The sequence below is a fragment of the Colossoma macropomum genome, unplaced genomic scaffold, assembly GCF_904425465.1.
Source record: "Colossoma macropomum unplaced genomic scaffold, Colossoma_macropomum, whole genome shotgun sequence".
In the NCBI taxonomy this organism is placed as follows: domain Eukaryota; kingdom Metazoa; phylum Chordata; class Actinopteri; order Characiformes; family Serrasalmidae; genus Colossoma; species Colossoma macropomum.
Window position 1 is genome coordinate 6,485,630 of NW_023494786.1, and position 19,864 is coordinate 6,505,493.

At 38.4% G+C, this 19,864-nt stretch overlaps 1 protein-coding gene across 1 annotated transcript in view; it reads right to left on the reverse strand.

Annotated features, from left to right (window-relative positions):
- Positions 1–12,582, reverse strand: part of LOC118799133 (NACHT, LRR and PYD domains-containing protein 12-like) — a 44,916-nt gene extending 32,334 nt beyond the window's left edge. The window contains exons 1-5 of the mRNA XM_036558851.1: positions 12,317–12,582; positions 6,669–6,765; positions 6,507–6,532; positions 6,209–6,362; positions 305–2,251 (exon numbers count right to left, since the gene is read on the reverse strand). Of these exons, the coding sequence (XP_036414744.1) occupies positions 305–2,251; positions 6,209–6,362; positions 6,507–6,532; positions 6,669–6,715 (2,174 nt within the window). The 5' untranslated portion in view covers positions 6,716–6,765; positions 12,317–12,582. The remainder of the gene's footprint in view (positions 1–304; positions 2,252–6,208; positions 6,363–6,506; positions 6,533–6,668; positions 6,766–12,316) is intronic.
- Positions 12,583–19,864: the final 7,282 nt, after the last annotated feature.

The window sequence follows — 19,864 nt, forward strand, 5'->3', positions numbered from 1 at the left end:
ATGTTATAATTAATAAACTGAATAATTCCATGCTTATTGTTCCAAAAACTGAAGAGTTATTTCACATGTCAATATCACAGTGTACCACAGTATATACTAACAATATAACAATCAGTCATAACTCCAAAAATAGGGGTTTCTATTAAAGTGGCTAAGCAGTGAACCTTCAGCTCTTCATAATAACTAAAACTATAATAACTAAAATTTATTTTTCATTGTCTGAACTGAAGCTCTAATGTGTTCAGCCTTCAATCATCAATAATCCAATATTGATCTGCTGTATTAATGTAGATGTAACACTCACTGAGCTTTTCTGCAGACAGTCAGAGCTGGGATCAGTCTCCTATAACCCTCCTCTGATGTGTTGTATTTCTTCAGGTCTAGCTCATCCAGAACCTCCTCTGAGGTCAGAAGCATGCAGGCTAGTGCTGAACACTGTCCAGGAGAGAGCTTCACCCATGAGTGTCTCTCTGAGTTTAGATACTCCTGAATCTCTCTGGAGAGAGACTGGTCATTCATTTCAGACAGACAGAGGAACAGATTGATGGATCTCTCAGTGGAGATGTGATATTGTTTACCTTCTCCTTTGATTAATCTCTTGATGTGCTGTCTGGTTCTCTCTGAGCTGCTCTGTGTTGGGGTCAGTAGACCCTGTAAGAGTCTCTGATTGGACTCCAGTGAGATGCCCAGCAGGAAACGGAGGAAAAGATCCAGGTGTCCATTCTTACTATGTACAGCTTTATTCACTGCTCTTTTCAGAACCTCATCCAGAGGAACATCCTCAGACCTCTCACTGTACAGTGGGTTAAATATCTGCAGTTCCTTCATGTTTTTGCTCTCATAGCAGTCAAACACATAAACAGCAGCCAGGAACTCCTGAAAGCTCAAATGAACAAAGCAGTAGACCTTCCTCTGGTGAAGCACACATTCCTCCCTAAAGATCTCAGTGAAAATCCCAGAATACACTGAGGCCTCAGTGACATCAATGCTGCTCTCCCTCAGGTCCTCTTCATAGAACATCACATTGCCCTTCATCAGCTGTTTGAAAGCCAGTTCAGCCAGTTTCAGAAGAATGGTTCTGTTGGACTCCAGCAGGTTCTTTGGGTCTCTCTCATCTTTCTCCTCATACTTCTCATTCTTCATGTTTGTCTGAGTAAGCAGGAAATGTGAGTACATTTCAGTCAGAGTTTTAGGGATTTCTGTGTGACGCTGTTGGATGATTTGCTGAAGAACAGTGGCTGAGATCCAGCAGAAGACTGGAATGTGGCACATGATGTGGAGGCTCCTCGCTGTCTTAATGTGGGAGATGATTATCTTGGCTTGGTCTTCATCACTGATCCTCTTCCTGAAGTACTCCTCCTTCTGTGGGTCACTGAATCCCTGAATTTCTGTCACACGCTTGATGTATTTAGGAGGGATCTGATTGGCTGCTGCTGGTCGGGAGGTTATCCAGATCAGAGCAGAGGGAAGCAGCTCTCCTTTGATGAGGTTTGTCATCAACACACCCACTGATGATGTCATGGTGATGTCAGATACTTTCTTACACTGTTTAAAGTTCAGTGGAATTCTACTTTCATCCAGACCATCAAATACAAACACAGCTTTGAGCTGATCATAAATCTCTGGGTCCAGATCTTTGAGCTCAGGATGGAAGTCACACAGAAGTCCATGAAGACTGTATTGATCATCTTTAATCAGGTTCAGCTCCCGGAACGGAAGCACAAACATGAGCTCTACATCCTGATTGGCTTTTCCTTCAGCCCAGTCCAGAATGAACTTCTGCACAGAGACAGTTTTTCCAATTCCAGCGATGCCTTTAGTCAGAACACTTCTGAGCTCTGGCTCTTTTGGTCTGTTATCTTCTTTTCTTTCTTTGTGTCTGAGACTGTCAGCCTCCACAGCTCTAATGTTCTCTTCTTGTGTTTTTCCTTCAGGACCTTGTAGAGGTTTAAAGATGTCTAAGCAGTTGATTGGAGAGTCTTGTAAGTGTCTCCTGGATGTTTTCTCCATCTGTAGAACCTCATGTTCTTCATTCACTCCTTCACTCTCTCCCTCTATGATGTAGAGCTGTGTGTAAATCCTGTTCAGGAGGGTTTTATTCTCTTCTGTTCTGATTCCCTCAAATAAGCTCTCGTACTTGTTCTTCATGCTGGTTTTGTGTCTCTCTAAGACTCTGTGATGGACGTCATCCACTGGTTGGTGAATATCTGCCAGAGTGTTTATCTGCAGTGCTGTTTGTGTGGAGTGCTGCCTAATCAGGGCCAAACACAGTAACACAAACATCATTAACACAAACACCCATAAATGTTTTGTAATAATTTATTTAATTAGATTTGAGATATTTTGTTAAACAAAAGAAACAAAGAAACTTTGGGTTTGTAGTAGTTTATAAGAATGTAAAACAATAACTTATTTGGATGGCTTTATCTAGAATCAGCAATTATATTTAATATAAAACAAAGCTTATTTACATGTTCTTCAATTAAGCATAATAACAGTAAATAAGAGTATATTAATAAAGTTCAAGTGAATCTTTTCTCTAAATGTAAACACTATAGTTTCAGTTGTGTAAAATTACATATTCAGAATGGATGCATTCAGATACATTTCACATGGTAAACACTTTGACAGCATTAAGTTTGAAGAATGCATTTAAGACTTCTAACACTTTCAGTAAATGAATAGTTATTAAAGTCCATGCAGTAAAAATTAGGTAGCAATAACTAGGCAGTAAAGCTTCTCTTGGACTGAAATGAAGCCAGCAGCAGCTCTTCAGCTGACAAACAAACAGTATCTTTGTAGTTTGTATGTGGTAATATAATGTATATTAATTAATAATAACTGAGGTTAAATAACATGAATTTATGTTAAACTTGGTTTTAAATATTATAGAACTGGTTATTAATAGTTAAAGATTCACTAACACACATTGTGATCTGAGCAGCAGTCAATCAGAATCAAACAGAATCAAACCTGTACTGAGGCGTGTGGCTCTGTTTGGGTCTCTATTCTGCTCACTAAGTTAGCCAATGAGACAGTACAGGCATCTTAATAACATAAATCTCAGTGTACAGTGAAAATAACTGACCTGTTTGTAAAAGCTCCTCATCACAATGTTTGCGATCATGTTGAAAGTGATATTATTATTATTATTATTGTTATAATAATAATACAAATAAAAATAAAGCATAAATCAAATTAAGTTACTGCATTAATTAATAAATAAGTTCTTTTAAAACATTAAAAATGTCTCTACTGGGAAATTGTTTTTTTGTCACAATAAACATCATCAAATAAAAAAGTTTGATTAATTAACACTGTTATGAATTATTGATTAACATACGTTTCTTTAAATCCCAATAATGTATAGTCAAAGTCAAAGTTTATTTATATTGTGCTTTTTATAGCAGGTGTTGTCACAAAGCAGCTTTACAGAAAAATCCGGGTCCAAGCCCCCATGAGCGTCACCAATGGCGACAGTGGCAAAGAAAAACTCCCTGAGAGCAAAAGGAAGAAACCTTGAGAGGAACCAAGACTCAAAAAGGGAACCCATCCTCCTCTGGTCGACACCGGAGAGCAAACAGCATTAGAATAAAATATTATAATACAGAATGGGAAAAACAAGTTGAGCAATGGTTAATTAGATTAGTTTTAGTTTATGCAGCAGCAGCAGCTTCAGGAGGGTCAGTTCATGAGGGTGAGGTTTCCACAGCATTGCACAGCATGAAACTCCATGGTGGTCAAAACGGCTCCCATGTGGCGACTCAGGCAAATGTCGCTCAGGGGCTCAAATAAAGGGAAGGCGATATATATATATATATATATATATATATATATATATATATATATATATAGAAAGAGAGAGAGAGAGAGAGAAATTGATTAACAGGACAGGTCTGTTTATGGAGAGATATTAGGTAGTTAACAGTGCAACAAATGCTTGTGCAAACAGAAACGTTTTGAGTCTAGTTTTAAATGTAGAGAGTCCCGAACAGAGGTTGGGAGATGATCTCACAATTTTGGGGCTACGTAGGAAAATGCTTGACCCCCTGCTGTGTTTTTTCTAATTCTAGGAACTGTCAGCAAGCCGTTATTTTGTGAGCGGAGCGTATGTATGTGGATATTCACTAAGATACTGCGGGACCATTTAATGATTTATATATTAAGAGAAAGATCTTATACTCTACAGGAAATTTAACAGGTAGCCAGTGTAATGACGACAGCTGACGCCTAGAATATTGCGTAGTTTAGCCTTGTTACGCAAGTGAAAGAATGTGGTTCTAGATTTTTTACAGTAGTGCTTGGAATGACCATATGGCCTCTAAATTTAGTTCAAATTGGAGAGTTGAGATCTCTCTGCTTTGGGTCCAAGTAGTAGGACCTCAGTTTTGTTAGGATTAAGAAGAAGGAAATTAGTGGTGACCATAGCAGGTTTATTTAGGCTTTCTTGTAGACCTGAAAGACCAAACAGTATTTAGTGCTGGTTTAAGGAGCCGTTAGTCATAACAATTCTTCTGCTTTAAATTAACTGACTGTAAAAAACCCTCATAATTCAATTAAAATGGCATGTTTTGAAAATAAACATACAACCTGATGTATTGACATGTAGAGTGTATTCAGTGTAAAAATAAATAAACAGTGTGATGAAACATGCATGTGTTTCATGAACTACATACACACTACACCACTTGTTAAACAGACTCCAGGTTAAGAGCAGGTCATCCTCCCCCTCTGCTGCGGTCAGTGATAGCCTGATGTCCTGACTCAAAACCAGGCAGCAGTTTATCCAGTGCCCACCTGAGTGTCTATGAAGAGTGACTGTGTGTGATACATTAGCTGGGAAGGTAAATAAGAGTCTTTAATGTTTAACTCTTTGTGGGTCACAGGACTGAATGTTCAGGCAGGACCATGACTCTTCTTACACACAGATCTGGACACTGGAGGAACTGCAACTAATGATTATTTTGGCAGTCGACTTATCTGTTGATTATTTTTTGATTAGCCAATTAGTCAATGATTATTTCTGTCATGACTTCCACCTCTGCTTCCTGTCTGCTTCCTGTGTCTCTGCTTCCTACATGTGAATGTCGCACTGTTGTCAAGTCTCTGCCTTAACATAAGTTCCCATAGCAAATTAAAATAATGACCCATGAAACATGAATATAAAACTTATGCCCGATAGCTTAAGTAAATACATTTGTAACATTAATAAATGTAATCCTAATAAAAGTGAAATAAACTAATTTAATAATACAAATTAAAGTGTAAGAAGGCTTTCAAATGAAGATAATGTGTAAAAATGTAACTCAAAATAGCTGCCTCTGCCCCAGCATGGGGGCTGTTGAATTGCAGAAGTCATAAAAAATAGTCCATCCTATATAAAACTTTGCTGGATCTGGAAGCCCAGCAGTTTACATAATGCTTCATACATAAAAAATAACTTTTTCCAGTCCAAAATAACTCTTAGCAATAGTTTACAAAAGCTTTAATTGGAGTGCAGGAACGTGAGCATGTTGACGTGCTCTGAAGCGAGGCTGGCTAGCGTTCTCTTAGCTAACACAACCCATGAGACCTTGTTTTCCGACTGGTAAACATAACAAACATTATGATACTAATATCATTCGACTAAAATACGAAGTGGTAGAAAACACTTGTACCCTTTCAGAACAGAATTAGGCCTGATTCACACATGGTACCTCTGTGTGGTGTGAGTGATGTGGCAGTGTGATCTGGCCTTTCATACATACAGTATTCAAACTTCAGAGCGTAGTAACTATCATTTTCCAGGCCACATGGAAATGGTCACATCAATCACTCTGCTCAACAAAAATACAATTCATAAAAGTGCACGGTATGTTTGTTTATCATGACGAACGCTGTCCATGATGAAGTGTCACATGCCGTGAAGTAGCACGGAATGTTTAACTAGTATTTCGTCATGAATTAAATTAATTAAAAATAGCATTTTTATGTTTGTCCGTGGTTTCCTGTTTAATTTTCATTGATTTTCAGGACTTTTCAATGTATTTTGCTGCATGACGCGTGTGGCACTTGGAAAAAACGTCTCCTGGTCTATTCTCTAAACACTGCAGCGCTTCAGTGCAGCATCACCTCGCATCTGCAGCCAGTGTGAAAGCGCTGACCATTGTTGAATATTAAATATGTGAAAAACTCTTACAACTGCTGTTTACTGTTAGCAGTTATTTACCCCGAGTCAGAGGTTCGTCTCCCTCCACTGGACTGTGCTGGTAACATCATGGACCAGTCACTCTTCATAGACACACAGCTGGGTTCTCCTCCTCTTCTGCTGAATTCAAGAGGGTTCCCCATGGACTGGTCACTCTTCATAGACACACAGCTGGGTTCTTCACCTCCTCTGCTGAAACTAAAAGGGTCCTCCATAGACTGGTCACTCTTCATAGACACACAGCTGGGTTCTTCACCTCCTCTGCTGAAACTAAAAGGGTCCTCCATGGACTGGTTACTCTTCATAGACACACAGCTGGGTTCTGGAGGTCCTGCACGCTTCACTCTGAGAAAAGATCATCCACAGTGAGATTAAAATGCTGAGTAATTATGTTCTTCACTAAGACTCATTTATTCTGATCATAAGTCACGATTTCCTCTTTCTGTTTAATCAGGTTAAGAGCTGATATAAAGTTACTCACTTTGAATCAGAGGTTCTTCCTCCACTGCTGGAGTGATGAAGCTCCATCACTGAGGTTTTACTCTCCACACACAGCTGGACACTGGAGATGCTGCTCTCTGTGAAAACATGTATAATTACTCTTTGTTGACTAATGTGTTTGTTTTTAACACAGCAGCAAATACTTTTAACTAATGTTTTTTTTTATTAAAATAATCCAATCCATATTTATCATTACAGAGGAAGTTGAAGTAGACACAGGAATCTACTGACACAATTACATCTTCTGCTGCTCCACACCCTTTATTTATCATAATCAGTCATTGTATGATACTAATCTTTGTAGAGCTCATATTGTCCATCACACAGAACTGCACACTAGAGGGTTTTATCACTTTGTACAGGAATTCTGAGATTAGACATTAGAAAATGTCAATAGAAAAGCCGAACAAAAACACCTAAATGTTATAAAAGATGATTTTACATTTAACTGAGGTGAACAAAGTCTATTAATACAGATGAGATGTGATACAGGGTGATGGAAACAGAGTGTTGAATAAACAATGACGTTGTGGAGACGTAAATCTCATATTTTAGCTTCATCTGAGCTCCATAATAATAAAATGTCTCTGTGTAATATTGATCCAGAACTGTGTGGTCATTCTCAGGTGGACGGTGTTGAAGTGGAACAGTAATCTGATCTCTAAGTAAATGGTCCATCACTCTGAGCTGCTGTAGTTCAGCCGTATACAGATGACCACTGTACTCAGAGCTAATACAGACTCAGACTCTCCATTAGGCTACAGTTGGGTTCTCTTTAGTTCCACAGGACTAATCCTGTTATGGCATCTTCAGGATCTTCATAAAAGAGTAGAGTAGCTGATAGAAACACTCAGAGACTGATGAACTGAGCTTTTAATAAACTGTATTTACTGATAAATGATATACTGAAAAATCATACTGGAGAAAAAATATATAATAAACACTGTGGAGTTTATAATGTATAGACAGTAAGATTATAGAGTTTATTAAGTTAAACTCTCTTAAGTACACCAGTGGATATTCTGGCTGTAAGTGGACAGGTTTGTACAAATATTTGTGTGTTATTACTTATAACATAAGCAAATTATTATTGTAACTTTCATCTGTAAACTGTAAGTTGGATAGGCTACTTTCCTCATAGCCAACACTGCTAGTAATGTTATAAATCTGTGCAGGTAAAACACAGTCAGCGAATGAATGAGCCGCCACTGAATCCTTGGAATGCAGTGATTCACGCACTGAGCTCTGAATTCTTGCTGAATCTGTTTGTACATTCAATCACAAAACATGTCTTTCCCATTATAGATGTTTTTGTGGCATTCACACTGGACACTAACTCTTCTTATCTGCCCCCACCCCCACTTTATGGAGGACCAATCAGACTTTGTTTACAAAGTCTTTACAATACATTTCTTACAACAAACATCTTGTAACATAATCAACTGTTGTGTACAGCAAGCAGCATGAGTAAATGACTTTATCAGAATCCATTGTGCGTGCTGCCTTTTAAATACAGTAAGGTTTATGTACATGTCGCTGCTGACTGGCTGACACCTCTGATATGGCCATCAAATGAGAGAAAACACACCTAACAGCATCTAAAATGCCTCTAAAAATGCGGTGCTGCACAAGCTGCTATCTAAGAGCCAGTCATGAACGGCTAACATAACAGGGTTCGCAAAAACAACAAATGCTGCATAACCTTCATTGTGCACTGACAGAAATACAACCACCAAAAAGTAATGGTCTAAGCACTATAAGCCTCCATTAGCAGCCATACTCATCCAATGACTGAGTTGTCCTCAGTAGACCACAGATGTAACATGCAGAGTTTCAGTTCAACTGGAGAAGTGGTTGCTGAGAAATAGATTTTTGGATATTACATAATCTGCTACTGAAAAGTTGGTGTCAAACTGGTTTGCTTTCTCAGAATTATGTTTGGTATAAGAGTCTAAAATTTCATGCAATTTGGTCAGAAGGGATTAATTGGTATGAGGTGGCCATATTGTTTAAAACTCTTGACCTCTAGACTCCCCTGAACATTTTGAGACCAATATTATGTGGATATCTTGAATAACCTCAGACTAACAGAAAAACACAGATGTCACATATTTTTTGGATTGATGTCCACCTCTAAAAGCTCCCTCACAGAAAGTTATTACATAAAATGGCTGATGTCTGAGATGTTTTACAATAGTTTTGAGAAGATTTTGGCTATTTACATTATTTTTTTTTTATCCATTCACATGGGAGAGATTCCTGCAGGGCATTGTGAGGCAAAATAGTCCACCAGTGCTTCATTGAGGGGGCAGCATTGCGGTCAAAAAAATAAATAAATAAAGTTGCGTTATAGACAGTAACCTCGAGTCATCAAAGTTTTTGATAGTTTTGATAGATTGAAGTAATTGATAGCCTACATTTCACCCAAAAAAGAAAAGAGTATCCAAATCCTAAAATTTAAAACTAAATACCTACCGAAAAAATGAAAATCTGAATAGTCAAACATTCGTGTCCAGCCCTGGAAATTTTTAAAGAGCAACACCAACAGCCTTTTAGCCTCACCTCCCTTTTCTGAGCTCCTTCAGGGTCCTGGAGTAACGGCCGCTGGTCATTGTAACGTAATCATGGGTGGGTCATTTTATGGCGTGTCAGTGTGAAATCAACAATAAAAGTACAGTTTTATAGACATTATCAATATTGTTTGTTCATATTAAAGTAACATACAAATTTGATCTATAACCTAAATCAGGGATTTTTAATTAAAGTTCTATAAGGTCCATCCATCCATCCATCCATCCATCATCTAAACCGCTTATCCTTCTGGGTCGCGGTGGGGTGCTGGAGCCTATCCCAGCTGTCATTGGGCGGAAGGCAGGATACACCCTGGACAGGTCGCCAGTCCATCGCAGGGCAGACAGACATACACACACACACACACTCACTCACACCTAGGGGCAATTCAGCATGTCCAATTGGCCTGACTGCATGTTTTTGGACTGTGGGAGGAAACCAGAGTACCCGGAGGAAACCCACACAGACACGGGGAGAACAGGCAAACTCCACACAGAAATGACCCTGGTCACGCAGCCAGGAATCGAACCCAGGCCTTTCTTGCTGTGAGGCGACAGCGCTACCCACTGCGCCACCGTGCCGCCCTCTATAAGGTCCAGTTAAAGAAAATTTCCTCAAGCAAAGGTCCGGAACATCATAATGTCTAAGTTGCATTATGACTTATAGTGCCATATACTGTTTACTGAAGTAGCCTAGTAGTTATATGAACATCTTATACAGTCAACAACTGAATATCAAATCAAATAAAGTACAATTCAGTAATATTTCAATAACATTTATTGTCAGTTTTCTCTTTTTAGAGCACGACATGTGAAATGATCTGGCTCACTTTCTTCTCCGACTGTTGTGTCTCGCCTCGTCCTTTCCCTGTGTGTGCGTCACTCAGTCCGTAATGGACAGATCTGATTGGCTAAATCGGTACCGCAATGATTAGAAATCATACGCTGACTAAAATAGGACCACCCCGTGAAAATTAAATAATTACTCGCAGTTTATTGGTTGTAGGTCCAGGTCCGCATAGGACAGCGTCTGGGTCCGGACTCGGACCACGGTCTGCCTGTTAGTGACCTCTGACCTAAATCTGCTGCGAAATATATTATAAAATATTTTAAATTTCGTATGTTTTTAAATCAAAAATTGCTGCTGTTCCGATTAAGCTCAGTGTGCTCACTTTCAGCTCATTTACATTGAACATCTATGTAAACATTTAAATGAACAGACTTGAAATGTTCAGTGATGGTTGTTACTTTAAGTTAATCTTTAAAAAAATATTAGGCCAATAAAGTATTTCAATTTAAATAACTGAATTTAGGTCATTTATGTAATTTAAATAAAAGGACCATTTTAATTTAAGTAATTTAATTTCGATCCTGGCCTCTGATTCTTGGGTCAGCCAGATGAATGAAGCGTTTAATTGGCTTGATTGATTTTAAAGCTCTGGAATTTGTTACTTACTGTAAAACCTGGTTTTAAAAAAATGGGGCATTTAATTTTAATGACTTTCCACCGTCAATGAAATAATTAATCTATTTTAATGGCACTTTGCTTGATTTTAGTGGTTTTGTATTTGTTACTAACTTTTTATTTTCATATTGAACTTATTTCAATGACTTCTACGTGTGTTTTTTAATAAACAATAATTTTAATAAAACGTTTTAGCTTATTTGGAACAGGGTTGTGTTTAAAGGGTAAAAAATGTACCCGTTATTGCATATCTTTATTTTAAATTAAAAAAACAGTTACTGTATGAGTTAAATATTACTGTATGAGAGGTTAATATTTCATTTTAACATCACTTATCCTGCTAAAATCAGTGTCTTGGGCTCTAAAAATGTCTCAGAGTAGAGTTTGGTGAGCTGAACAGGTGCGTTTACTCTACTTTCCATCATACATTATAGCTGAAAAACAGCTCGTTTTGAGAGGTAAACGTGATGTTAGTTGATCAGTAGTGGTGCTTTCACTGCAAACCTCACCACAGTGCTGAGATCTGCCTCTTATTCTACTTTTCTGTTCCACTTTAAATGGAGCAGCAGGTTCATCCTGGCGCCTGTGAGGTGTTTGTGAAGTTAGTTAGCTGCTTCCAAGCGTGATGAATCCACTACATGATACTGAAACTTTTATTTCAGTAAATCTGTATGATTAGAGTTTAAGATGAGTTTGGTGTAGATCTGCACTCTCACTGTGATGCTTCATATGTGCTGTTTAACCAGAGCTGCACCTGAATATCTGATAAAACCTCCTTTCTGATCCTTTTCCTTGATCTTGATCTGATCTCTGATCTGTTGGTCATGTAGGACCACGTTAGTCGGCTCTGCAAACGCAGTGAGACCATAAGATTACAGATCAGCCAAAATGAAGGACATTATGTAGAAAAGTTGGTGTTTTTTAACTGTTCTAAACCACCCCAGACTGACAAACCCTGCCACAATGGCAGATACCCATAAACCACTGCGTTATGACATCACATTCCCACCCTACATGTATGTGAGGGTAAACTCAGCCCTGTGGTTTGATGAAGTGTAAATCAGGGAGCTGCTTGATTTCACACAGCTGAAGCTGATTCATCAACAAAACTCGAGGTTTTATGGCAGATTCATGAATCAGATGCAGAGTTTGTTCATCATTCAGCTCTGATCTGTGATCTTGGATAAATAAGAGCCAGTATTTCTGCTGACTAACAGCTTTTCTCCACACCAGCTTCTCTAATCTACTTCCTCCTAAACTCCATCACCCGCCCTGTAGCAGCTTTGGCCTCGGAGAGCCTCTAAACGGGTGCGATTTTATTCAACTTGGAGCTCAAGTTCAGTAACACCTTCACTAAAACTATAAGACAAAGGAAACACAAACAAAGCCACTTTCACCAGTTCAGAAGATGCAGAATTAAAAACAAAGGCTTTATGATTTTAATGAACACAGAGATTCAGTCTAATGCCGGAAAACGGGTGGGTTTTGCGACCCGAACGAACCGAACAGAACTTTACAGAAACTATAAAACACACAGAAACTCAGCTCAGCCCGTTTCTTAATACACGGGTCCACCAGCTTAGAGTCTCATACCTGCTCCAGTGTTTGACGGAGCCTCGAGGATTTTCTCTTTCAGCCTTTTTCTGAATCCGCTACGTGATGAGAGCAGAGTAAACACGGCGAGGAGCGTCTCCAGCTGAGCTCTCTGTAGAGGAAGGCTTTTACAGACACACGCAGAAGGACGTTACAGCCCCAAAACGAGGGAAAACCAAACTACGGAGCTGCTACGGATGTTTTCCTGGATCATCTCCAAATAAGATGGTCTCAACTCCAAGACTCAAAGTGAAAGGAAAACTCCACTGGAGTTCCTCTTTTACTTGGGGGAGGGATTAAAGCAAAAAACCTTCTGACCGAATATTTTTCAGGCCTTTACAAAAAAAATCACTGCAGTTTTTTTTGTGACAATACTGCACGTTTCCTTACAGGTAAAACACAAATGGATTAAACTCCTAAAATACTACAATTATTGCAGTTCAAACACAATAATAATGCACTACAACTGCAATATAAAAGCAGATATTTAATTAGATTATTCAGCGATTTGAGTATAATTGAAACAATACAGTGATACTTGCAGTAAATTCATCTTCAAGAACTGCAGTGTCCACAAAAAACAACTGCAGTCCTACATTTATGAGCCACATCAGAACTTTTTATAGTGAGTAAATGGTAAAGAAAATTACAACATACCAAAGACACAATTACATCCAGTGAACTTTGTCACAGTTCATTTACAGGTTGTGATTTTTAAAGATAGAATTTTATTTTAAATAATCTAAACATGAATTTAAACAACTGAATTCAGATTCAATCATCTGAATTCAGTCTAAGAGGATGAAACTGGTGCAACGCAGTGTCTTTTTTCCAAAGTTTGTCTTCATTGTTCAGCTTGGTATGAATGACTGTCTTGATCTGAGATGCTGAAACATTAAATGTCTGCTGGATGTGGTTCTGTAACAAATAACAAGAAGAGAAAATCCTACATGTTTCAGTTAACTATTCTGTAGTTATGTATGTATTTTATTACAATTGTCCAGTTCCACTGATCATTACCCCACTTCACCACAGCCTGACTCCCATGCTGGCAAGTAGGGCTGCAGGCCACCACATGCCTCCTCTGATACATGTGGAGCTACCAAACTCCTTTTCACTGAACAGCAGTGGATCTCTATGGGAAGTAATGTGCCACTCTATACTACCCAAATCCATCTAGTCCAGCTCCCTGGCCAGCCAGTAAGCAACCATAAGACTCTCTGAAGATACACCTAATTAGAGTCCTCATGGTCTGGACAGTGGTCTAGTAAATATTCCCCAAAATTAAATTCGCAGCAAAGATATTATTTGGGATGCTGAAGTCACACATACACACACCATACATACACCAGTCAGTCAAAGATTTAGCAGTTTTGTGATCACAAGAATACATTTAATTCAAGTGCCACATTGCGATAGCTTGAACTTTCCTTTGGTCATTGGACACTTCCACAGAAACCTGTCAATCCCTTAAAAAAGTTTAACAAAAAACTTATTATTGTAACGTTTGAGGCATGGAGGCGGGATGCAAATGCGAGTTTTTATTGAAATGAGAGTCCATAATGAAAACAAAACAAAACCAAACTACAAGTGCAACAAGCAAACAAGAGACAAGGTTACATCCACAATGCAAGACGAAGACTGAACAAACACAGGGGTATAAATACACAGAGGGGAAATGAGACACACCTGGGACTAATGAGGGGTGGAGCTACAAGCAGGTGGAATAGATAACAAGGGGGCAGGACCAGGGAGGAGACACAGAGCAACAACAAAAGCACATGGTACAAGAAAACAAAAGACACATGGCTACAACAGAGGGGAAGAAACAGACACTCAGAGGGAGAAAAGAAGGAATCCGTGACAATTATAATCCAATTCAGGGCCCTTGTTATCAGACTTGGCCTAATCAAATCCATCAACACACTGATCTTCACATTCAGTTTTGTCTAAATAATGATTTGACAGGTTTCTTTTATGAACAGTTGTTAAAAACCATACAATGAAACTCTTCAGGCTCTTTTGATTAAAGATACTCACTAACTTGTTATTCTTGTGTGCTGTGGCTACAGAATGCACTGTGTTATGTTTGCGTTGTGGCAGAAATGTGAAAGCCATTCTTTGATGTACTTGGATGTAGCTAAGAGGTTACATTCAAAATGATACAGTTGTTAAAATAACTGGATACACTCAGTAAATTTATCACAAGATTTCCAAATGCATTTGACAAGAGATTTTATTCCAAGCCATTTCAGAGAATTTCTACTGGTCCATTCATCATTACATGTTAAGACTGAACACAGTTCAAACAAATAATTTAATAAATAATAAATAATAAAATAATAAATTTAATAAAGCTTTTTTTCATGAACTTTCTTTTTAGTTCCTGTCTACCTACAACTTTAGGAAATAGCTGTGAAATCATTTCACAAACCTTTACAGCAAAATTACATAAAAGCCACAAATGTGATGGCAACTTAAAAACAAGCTAATTTAATCAATTTGGACTGCAAACATCATAAAAAAATCTCTAGAGAGACTTATATACACACATCTCGAAGATCTGGCATCTGAAACATCTTGACAGAGATGAAGTAGCATCTACCTATTAAAATTGACACTTTCTTGGCTGGCAGGGCCTCCTTGATGGTCTCACTCGCAGCATTGGTTGCCTTTCGGCTGTTTAGAGAACATGTGGCCAGGGTCTCTCCACCAAAGATCACAACAAGCAGCTCATATGTAAATTCCTTGACTAAAGGAATTTACATATGATCTATTTAGATGTCTAAATAGCCGGGTGAAACTGGTGACAACTTAAATCAGGTATTTATAATGTGTTATGTATTTGGAAATATATGAGGCAAAAGTCCTAAATATTATGTCTTTCCAGTCCACATCCTTGAGCGGTGCTGTCTCTAAGTTGTTGGCCTGGCAGAAGTGTCATGAACTGAAGAGTTGCATGTTCTGGAATTATTGAATTGCTTGTCAGACTTCTGTTGTCCATCGCTTAGCAAAGCCTTTATGCCCCCCACTGCAGCTCTAAGCTCCTGGATAACACTGTGCATTTCTGTCAGAAAGCAGGACGATATACAAGACAATTATGCCATTAAGACCAACAAAGTGCTGTGGTTTTCATCAGAAATGAACAAATTAAAGAAGAGTTTTCAGTGATTTCATTCTCGTCTTATGTTGCAGAGAACTGTCGTACTACTTTCTGTTCCAAATTACATGCAGGTAAACTAGGCTTTCTAAAAGCAGATTAGAAATGGCTCACTGTCCAGTACATGACCTTATAGTTCATACACCACAGTATGGAGTTTACAATTTGAGCATATTTTTGTTTATATAGAAATTAGGTGAATTTAATTGAGTATAGCTTAACCATGAAACGAATAATAAAATCACATATGTTCAAATAATATGTGCACTAATTCTTACACATTAACTTAATTGCAGCTACAACAATGTCTGTTGTTGATTCACAAATGATTATGCAGAACTTGAGAATCTACATTATACAGCGTTTTTTAGCATCCCTTCTTCATGATTCTGTTCAAATGTTGTTAGAGTTTAAGGGTCGGAAACTGTGGGGGTCAGGAAATCTGCTGAATTAATAGCAGATACAGTCTGTAACTAAGGCAAACAACGTCAATGATTAAGATTCAAGTGAACGCCTTGAACCATCACCATACATTTGTTGAGTGCTAAAATCATGAAGCTCTGTGTGATGTAACATGTACAGAGCTTGAATGATAACAAAAAGAAAAAAGAAGCTTTTGAGGAATTTATTGTATTTCTTTTTGTGGTAAGACTATACATTTCTTCCGATATGACATATAAGTAAAATAAATTAACACATAGAACATAAAACCTTAACCTCTTTAAAAAATCACTGAAGTCTGAACAACAGAATGCATCTATATACGGTAATTAAATCAGAAATGGCGCATTAAATCTATGTTATTTGCAGTAGTTGAAAACAGAGCCAAAGCTAGCATTAGCAAGTTTACCCCCTTGTATTTGAGCAGTAAACCCTCTATTAACAGCACATTTAGTACTGTAGTAAAACGTGAAGACATGAACGATTTTTTGAAAACCCTATTCATTCTGGCCACAGAGAAATGGAGCTCAGACCTGGAGTTTCTAATATGGGCATAAGAGCATGGCACCGACTATAAAATGACGACACGACTACAGTGGTCTATGAGGGGAAACAGGGGGAACTGAGTTTACCGTAACACCGGCGCTGCACCATTTAAGGTGGAACAGAAAATTCCAATACGAAGCTGCTGGTGAAAAAAGGTCAACTTCAGCTCGTACAGTCAGCATCATTTTGCTAAAGGTTTATTTGTGCGAATAAGCTTCAATGGAAATAAATCAATGGGAAACTGATGTTGTAGGAAACCGAACTGGACAGTAGATGGCAGCATGGAGCCATATGCTTCAAGTACTGGTTGAAATATGAACAGGACAGATAGCAACACTCAGTGTGATTAAGGGAAGACCCGCCCTTCAAAAAACAGCCAATCGCCTGAGACCTGAGACCCTCCTCCAGGAGAGACTGCAATCCAAAGGCTAAAACCATAGATATACATACGGATGCCGCGTTGGGTCCAGCCAGGCACGTCAAAGGTGCCGTCATTTTAGGGCGGTCAGCATCTCTGCTGGACTGCATTCAGCACCATTATAGAGCGGCAGTTTAAGATACTATTACACTGTTTCAAGAATATCACACCCAGAAAGCGGGATAGGATCATACAACGGAGGGAACACAGCGATGCCTGCTCATGTTTGTGTGGTGGGTATCGTTTGTGTAATGTTTATATGTAGATATCTTCATGAAGCTAATTAGTAGTTCTGTCCGTTTTACAGATGTTTGTGGAACCAGTATGTTTTGGCTCCTCTTCATTGTCAGTGTACTACACTGACTTATTCACAGGTCCTGGTTCTGTGTATTGTGTAAAAGTCATAAGATGGTAATAAAATATTTCTTTATTCCTATGAATTTTGTCAATGTCCTGTTGTTATATGAGCCCTACTGTACTTGAGAGGGCAATTTAATAATTTAATTTTTTAATGCAGAAAGAAAAGTTACTTCAGTAAGTCTACAAAAATATATAACTGAACATGACCAACACTGTTATTTCTGCTGTATCTCATTTTAGAAGCAGTAAGAAGAAACCGCCTCACTGCAACTTCAGCGGACCAGGAAATCGAGCAGTGGATTAAAAGGTGGCTCCATCTTGCTGGAGACAGAGATGGGGGACGCCGTGCCAGGCAGCGACTTGAATAGACTGGTTTGATGAGACTGTTTTAACTGTTCCTCAGTTTGTTACATTGACATGCAGATTTTACTTGTTCTGTTTGTTTTGTTCATTTGTATGTTTGTTGGTTTGTGTCCGAAACAGTTAACTGTGTGTAAGAAGTTTAATATGTGTGAAAAAATAAGATTTAAACACTGAATACATGCTTATACTTAAGACGCAGTGTTACCATGCATCCTGCAAATGCTAAATTTTATAAAAGGTCTTGGAAATAGTCAAGGTATCCAGAAAATTATAAAGTTCAGCTGAGTTACTTTTTTTAGCTCACATTGCACCTTTTAGCTTCTGAAATTTTAAATGTGCATGTTGATCGTCATTTCAGCTTAATAAATTGAAATGAATTGCAAAAGCAGTAGTTGTCTGTTACTATGTAGGACTCTATTACTAGTTTTAGGTGGCTTGAGGCAGGATGAGGGTCAGGGGTGGTGTGCTGGTAATGCAGAACTGTTAACTTGTTTTGGTATCTGACTTATTCAAGGTGGAATGTGGTAAATTGTTTTAGTCCATATAAAATAGAAGTGTGATCCATTTTGTAGGTCCTGAGCTGGTACCCACCATGAACAAGCTTGTGATTTTCTTCTGGCACTCTTTCGGTGCATACCTGACTCTGAACATGTAACATACAGCCCATCTAAGGTGAACCGGTGGTAATTTCCTCTGTCCCCGATCTGGCCCATAACATGGCCCATAGGATAAGAGTGTGGTATGGCCCTGATCTGGCACACATTTGGCCTATAAGATGCCTGACATCTGGCCCATTTAAGGTGAAGCTGAAGTTAATTCCTCTGGTCCAGTTTTGGCCCAGACCTGGCCCACAATATGTGAAATATGGCCCATGTAGGGTAAGAGTGTGGTATGGCCCTGATCTGGCACACATCTGGCCCATAAGTTACCTGACATCTGGCCCATTTAAGTCAAAGGTGTGGTTAATTGCTCTGGCCTAGATTTGGCCCAGATTTGGTCCACAACACACCTGACATCTGGCCCATATACGGTGGACATGTGGGCCATAAGAGAACTGCAGATGTGGGCCACATTTGGGCCAAAAATTGCTATCTGGGTGTCATTTTAATAAGTAATGATTAACATTTACTATTTTATTAGTTTTTCAGTAATCATTACTTTCTTTATAATAAATTGAGAACTGACTCAGTCGGGTGTTCAAGATGAGGGAAAGCACAAAAATGTCCATAGTGTGGGGTCCAGAACTGGGATTGGGATACTCTGAATGAAGGATTCTTATGATCCTGGGAGAAAGACGCTGCACTTTCCTATCAATTATTAACTAATTTCTGAGTTCAGTGGTCACTGTAGGATAAACCGTTCCCTCATGCAGCTCTGAGTATCAGCATAGGAGTTAAAACGCATCACATTATTAACATGAAAGATGAATTAAAACTGCCACAAATGAGGACTAGTGGCAAAAAGATGTGAGTGTAAGTTTTTAATTTTATTACATCAACAGACACTCAGTAGGTAGAAACAGACAAGGTAACATTATAAACTCAAGACCTGACAGACAGAGACAGACAAATACAAGAGCTGCTCACACAGCAAGATGAAGCAGAAGGACAAGATGATGAGAGGATGGAGCTACAGTTGACTTTGATTGACACAATATTCCAGAACACTGAGTCTCAGAAGGATCTTGTGACAACAAATATTAATTAACACAGGAAATCCTGATAAATTCAGATGTTGAAGAAAAGCTTTTATTACCTTCATCTTCATTCATTAGTACTTCATTAGCAGTTTAATCTTGCTGTTGTTAATATATGTTATTCATTTGTTCCTGATTAATGACTTTATGTTCTGTTTAATTATTCATTAGTAAACGTCTTAATTACTGGCAGATCGTGTTCTCTTAATGTGAAGTGTTACCAAACCTTTTCAAAGTGGTTTTAAATGGTGCCAAAATGAATTTTTTCATTGTTACAAGCTTTTTTATCATAACAGTAGCAGAAAATGGTGCTGTATTGAATCATTTTCAAGAAGGTTCTATATAGAACCGCATACAAGGACACACCGGTGATGTCACAGCCAGCTATAACAGTGGTAGCCCAAGTGATAAAAATGCCTGGTGGACCTGAGTGATTGAAAGAGTTTGAGTTTGTGGGGAAAATGAGTAAAAACAGATTCTGTAGTGTTTACTTCACTGAGATGTAGAACTAAAAATGAGAGTTAAGGGAACTTTGGACTGATTTAAGAAGTTTGAGTTTGGAGA